General features: G+C 35.6%; 1 protein-coding gene across 7 annotated transcripts in view; it reads right to left on the bottom strand.

The window, feature by feature from the left end:
- Positions 1–1,606: 1,606 nt before the first annotated feature.
- Positions 1,607–6,198, bottom strand: part of LOC126762749 (adenylyl cyclase 78C) — a 46,428-nt gene continuing 41,836 nt past the window's right edge. For 6 of the 7 annotated variants that reach the window (XM_050479740.1, XM_050479739.1, XM_050479742.1 and 3 more), the window contains 4 exons: positions 5,013–5,416; positions 4,696–4,924; positions 4,382–4,527; positions 1,607–4,295 (listed from right to left, as the gene is read on the bottom strand). In XM_050479740.1, the coding sequence (XP_050335697.1) occupies positions 4,182–4,295; positions 4,382–4,527; positions 4,696–4,924; positions 5,013–5,416 (893 nt within the window). In that variant the 3' untranslated portion in view covers positions 1,607–4,181. The remainder of the gene's footprint in view (positions 4,296–4,381; positions 4,528–4,695; positions 4,925–5,012; positions 5,417–6,198) is intronic. The other variant, XM_050479741.1, reaches the window with a different exon arrangement.

Below are 6,198 nucleotides of genomic sequence, written 5' to 3'. Positions count from 1 at the left end.
TTTTGTATTTGAGACCTCAATATTCGAAGGCCTTCCTTGAGATCGGCTCGGTATTATGCGATTTCGTAAGGTTTCCAAATGAATCGAGGATTATTAAAGTACATCGAATTCCGCAAACGTACATTTTTTTTTATTAAATAAAATGATTTGTCAAAAAAAACCTCATCCCATTTAAAAATTTGCATTTAAAAAACTCAGCTTAAGCTTTTTTTTTGAAAGGGTTTAGATTAAATAATTGAAAATTAAATAGCTTATGGAACTTATGCAAATATTTTTTGATATAAAATAGACGTTTGTCAAAGGTAACCATTTTCTTACACCTAGTGTGTCTTCCAACATGTTCTTAGGTAATCTGAGTGACCTTTTTCAGTTTCTCATGATACTTCGGCCATTAGCTATTTATTTATTTAGCAATGTCATGAATGATGAACAATGATTTTTATGTAACTTTCGGATCGCTCAATGACAAAATCCTAAATCTTATGAACATCAAGATCTTTCAACTAGAAACTGGATTTCAACTAAAAAACAATAAGTTACTTTTATTTTAATTAATATAGGAATTGGTAAAACTGAACGATTTCAGAAAAAGGTTATTCCTCAATGCTATTATTTGGATAAAACTTGTATGACCGAATTTTCGAAATTACACATTTTTAGAACAACACAAATGACCCTATTATATTTACATAATTGCAACATGTTGCTACAGAGTATAATAGTTTGGTTCACCCAATGGTTGTACGTATCACCAAAAATTAAGCGAGATAGTTATAGGGTTATATATAGTATATACGGGGTATTCCATACCAAATCGACCACTTTTGAACCCGACCCCTTTAGATTTTCTTATTTTTGAAAATTTGACAATTTTTTTTAAATAAATAAAAAAAAATCGGCTCACTCCGGGATTAGCAGGGATAGTTGTCAAATTAATTGAAGATTTTTTTTGAGAAAAAAAAAAAAAAATGGCGAACTTTCAAAAAATGGCAAACTTCCAAAAAATGATGATTTTACTTAAAAAAACCGATTATTTTATATAATTGATCGTGTTAAATTTTTTTCGTGTATTTTTTCGAAAAGTTCATTCAAAAACAAAATTTTTTTTAAAAAAAGGGTCCCCAAAAGTCAATTTCTACAGAAGTTATGGCTATTTGAAAATAAAAAGCCATTTTTTTGAAAAATTCATAACATTTTTTGAAGTTGGATAAAAAATTTTGGTAAATTTCTCAAAAATGTTTTTCAAAGGGTAGAAAAGGATGGATAAGTTTCAGCAAAATCTAAAGGGGTCGGGTTTGGTATGGAATACCCCTTACATAAATGATCAGGAAGACGAGAAAAGTTGAAGAAATGGAAGGTGAAAGATCGCTTATCTCTACAGGTGTAAGATCGACCCTTATATCATTTATATTCCAATTAACTGTTAACATTTTATTAATTAAGAATTGTTAATTGAGAAGTTAGATACTTTGCAATTCCAAAAGTCTTTCGTTAGCAACTAGAAAGTTTCCGCTAAGCAAAAACTTTAAACACAGGGCCATCTACTATACATACAATGAAATAACATCAACATAATAAAACATCAAACGACATTATACATTTGTTTAAGTATTTTATTTAAAGCTAACGACTAGACGAACAGTAATAGTTTAAAAATTGATAAAATTACATTTCTTCTTACACATTCATAAATATATGTATATATATTTCAACTGTACATACGTACATAGTTATATTTCTCTAAGTTCAGCATATTTGTACACATAATAAGAAAGTCTATGCGAAAAATTCGGAATACCTATTTTTAAGCGTCCTGGCAGAAAGTGAAAATTTTATTTTACCACGGTTTGTTACAAGTCAAAAGAACTTTTTGAAGGGGTCAGAACCAAACAACCCGTGTCCTAACAGAATCAAAATCTATTCGTCAAACAATTCCGCTCCAATTCATCTTAAAAAAACTTATCCTTAACTCAATCAGATGTTGTAATAGTTTCACATTATATTGTATTACACGTTCATTATAATATTTGCATCTTCATGATGAATTCTTCCTTTGATTATTGATGTTACAAACTTTCAAGTGTTGTCCTTCTTCATTCTTGGAGACTGATTTTAATTTTTATACTCTGAATGGGTTACGTTTTTTCTTGTTTTCGTTAAAGTTGAAATTAGAAAAAATATCAAGAAAAGAATCTATAACTATTCGATAAATAAAGTTTCCAATACTCCAATACAGGAGTATGTTAGAATTTTTAGAAACTTTTTGAAAAATTCCCATACTTAATTATACTGTGAGCAAAAATAGTAAGACTTCTTAATTTAAATTTCATGCGAAAACCTTTTCGTCGAAATATTTTTTTTCTTGGTTGGTGACTGTCAGTGACATCTATGTCAAATGTCACATCAAAATAATCATTAGAGCTTAGTATACTCTTATTTTTCTGAAGTACACAAAGTGCATTCGGCGGTTTTTACAATGAGTAATATTATTCCACAAAGATGATCCATTAAATTTTAAGTGCGGAATTAAATTTCTGATGCCCAAAGGTACAGAATGTTGGAAAAGGCCGTAGGTGATAATTTTTTGCCTAGACCAAGTGTTTTTGATTGATACAAATTATTCAAAGAGGGACGAAATGCGTTGCCAACAAACCTCGTACAGGACGGCCAACAACATAACGTCAACAAAATAAAGGAATTGATGCTTGAGACTCGATGATTAACAGTCAGAGATCTTACTTGTATTGTTCATATATCGAAAGGATCAGTGAAAACCATTTTGAAAGATCATTTCAGCGTAAGAAAAGTAAAATCACAATTTTGCGAAAAACAGCGCCGCGCTAACGTCTGTAAAACAATGCTTCCTGACCACCAGGAAGTCATTAAATATATTATTACTAGCGATGAGTCTTCGATCTATGTTTACGACTCGGAAACAGATAATCAATTGGCCGAATATGGTGGCAGAGTTGAGCCGACTCCGAAAAACACGTTAAATGCGGTCAAAAATCAAGGTCATGTTGCCAGTCTTCTACGATTATAGAGGTGTAGTGTACTCTGAATGCCTTCCTGCCGGCCAAATTGTCAACAAGGAACACTATTTGAGAGTTATGCGTCGTTTGCGCGAAGCTATTCGTAACAAGAGGCTGGAATTATGGGCCGAAAATCGTTAATTTTTGCACCGTCGCAAACTGAATTGATTTTTCGCGACTTTTTAGCTAAATTTTTCCCAATATTGGACCGCAACCACCGTATTCGCCTGATTTAGCTCCGTGTGACATCTGGTTATTCACCAAACTCAAACGAGCCCTCCCGGGAACTGGTTTTACTCAATTGAAGGTATGTGCTATATGTTTTTTGAGGAGTAAATTAGGAATTTTAAAATTATAAACAAAGTCTTACTATTTTTTGCCTACAACATTATGTATAAAAAGGAATATATCGTGAAACCAAAGTTTTTTTTTATTGGAGAGTGTTGTATGTAGTGTTCTCTGTTTTTTGAAATGGCCGATATAACGTTTTCAAATACAAATTTTCAACAAAATTTCTCAGCATTTGTAACATTAGACTTAAAAAAGGCTCACATAAGAAATATAAGCCGTTCAGAGTCGGCGTAGAACTATAAGGCTGTTCTTGGCTAAAAATCTAACCAAAGTTGAACGCCAGTTATATATATGTATCTTATATATGCATACAAATATGCTTACTTTATGCGGTCCTTTGCTATCTTAGTTTCTAGGTTTTGTTTTTATTTTTTTTTTGTAAATTTCTTAATATTCTTGTCATAAATTTAAAATAAAGCTAAATCTTTTCACATTCACATTTGCCATAAGTAATTGAATTGCTGATAATTAAGTACGTAAATGATTCGTCGAATACATACGCTTTTATCTATTCAATAGTCTAACTAACTTAAAAAATGCTTCAAAAATAAATGCACTTTTCGCTTAATTGAAATCAGTTTACATGCAGGGCCTCACCGTGGTGTTTGTGTCTTTACTTTTGACATACAAATATATTCTACATAAATATACACATACATATATATACTCTCAAATATGTCTAAACTAGAAATTGCTTAATAGTAACAATAAATAAGTTCATTATGTAAGTACTAAGTAATTAAAATTGTGGTTGTTGTTGTTCATGCACAGGGCAGCTTAGACCCAATTACGCATAGGCTATAAAGCATCGTTATGACTTTTGGACAGCGTCGTTTCGATCTGATCGATGCGTCGGAAGGACGATATATAGGAGTTACTGGTCTGTGTTACTATCGAGTTGTTGGACGAGCTCTGCAAAGTGAAAAAAGACGACAAAATGAACACCGGATTAGTGAAATTCTTATCGCATTGCATGAGGAGCGTTCAAAAAAGTCAACCTTCTTTTGTCGATAGGAGCGACCACGCACTCGTGTTGTATTCCGCCTCACCGGATTGTTGGTGGTAGACTTTTGCGATAGGCGCACCGAACTGAAGGTACTACCACGTCGACCACGTCGTATTTGCGGTGAGGGAGTGCCAGTCGCTGCAAATCCATTGAAAGCGATAAAAATAGAACCAATGGTATATTTACATAACGTTACACATATGCATATACTATTTACATGCATGTATATATATAAAATTATCTAAGTATATATGTATGTTTGTATGTATGTGATAATAAATCCACACATCTGTTATGTTGACTTACGTGTGCCTGCAATAGTCGTGCTACGTTTCGATGCTTGCAACATGCCGAAGACCACGGCGCTGAATGAACCGTGATGCGATATCTGCCGTTGTAAGTTGGGCGCCTGCGATAAGGGCACACCCGCTGGCAGCCGCACCGGTGATGATAATTGACTTTCACTGACGCCTTTAGGATGCACAAAGTACGTGACCATTAGGCCTTTACCCTTCACGTTAATCTCGCCGCGTTTCTAAACACGGAATGTGAAAATATAGAGAGAAGGAAATTTGTATGTAAATAAAAAAAAAAGACTTGCATAAGCTATTACGAGTACTAACCACACAAGTATATCCCTTGGCCTTTAGCAATTCCGAAGTTTTGGTCGGCACTTGTATGCGCCAATTCTCGCCGGTGGAGTCCATACGTGAGGCCACGTTCACCGTATTGCCCCATATATCGTAGACAGGCTTGCGCGCACCAATCACACCGCTTACCAGCGGTCCGCTGCAGATGCCTACGCGCAGCTGAAAATTGTTGAATGCTTCCTTGTTGATCTCTTCTAGTTTTTGCTTCATAGCAAACGCAAATTCGACCAGGTCACAAACGCTGTCTTCCGCTGTTTCGCCGCGCGCATGTAGATGTGCTGAATTCAGACCGGAAGCAGCCATGTATGTGGCGCCAACCGTTTTGATTTTCTCGATGGAGGCGAAGCGCGGTTCCTCCAAAAGTTCATCGAAGTCACCTGTATATTAAAGACATTTTTTTTTTAAATAAGTATAGCGAATTTTTGGCAATTTATATTTTGAGATGAATCAGATTTGTGCGTTGGGTTTGGCACCCGTCAATGAAAAGAACGCAACAGCCCCTTTTGAGAACGACCACTGCAAACGTATTAAGGAATACGATTTAAGGGCATGTATCTGAAATGTCCGGTCCCTTAATTTGAAGGTGCCGCTGCCCAACTGGTTGATGTCCTTGTAAGAGTAAAGGCTGACATCGCTGCCGTCCAAGGAGTGCGATGGAAGGGACAGGGACTAAGACAAATAGGTCCTTGTGGCATTTACAACAGTAACCATATAAAGGAACGTAAATTCGGTGTGAGATTCGTGGTCCGTCGGCGAGTCCTGGCAATTACCCCAGTGGATGAACGTCTAGCCACAATCTGCATCAATTCGAAATACTCTACGGAAGAGAAGGATGATGTGTCCAAAGATGTCTTCCATGAGCGCACCTATGGCAGCTGCCATCGCCACGATGTCAAAATCGTGCTTGGCGACTTTAACGCCAGGGGGACAAAGTAAGGTATCTTTGGCACAACGGTCGGTAAATTCAGCCTTCATGATTTAACATCCCCAAATGAATTGAGGGGCTTCACCTGGACCCGAAAAATGGTTATCTGTAGCACTAGATTCCAGCATAAGAAAATTCATCAAGCTATCTAGCTGTCTCCGGATCGAAGTCGGTCTTGTTGTGATAGACGAAGACATGTCTCCAATGTTTTAGATGTGTGTATACTCCGAGGTC

Source organism: Bactrocera neohumeralis, chromosome 6 (assembly GCF_024586455.1).
Source record: "Bactrocera neohumeralis isolate Rockhampton chromosome 6, APGP_CSIRO_Bneo_wtdbg2-racon-allhic-juicebox.fasta_v2, whole genome shotgun sequence".
Classification (NCBI taxonomy): domain Eukaryota; kingdom Metazoa; phylum Arthropoda; class Insecta; order Diptera; family Tephritidae; genus Bactrocera; species Bactrocera neohumeralis.
This window is presented reverse-complemented; position numbering and strand designations above follow the sequence as displayed.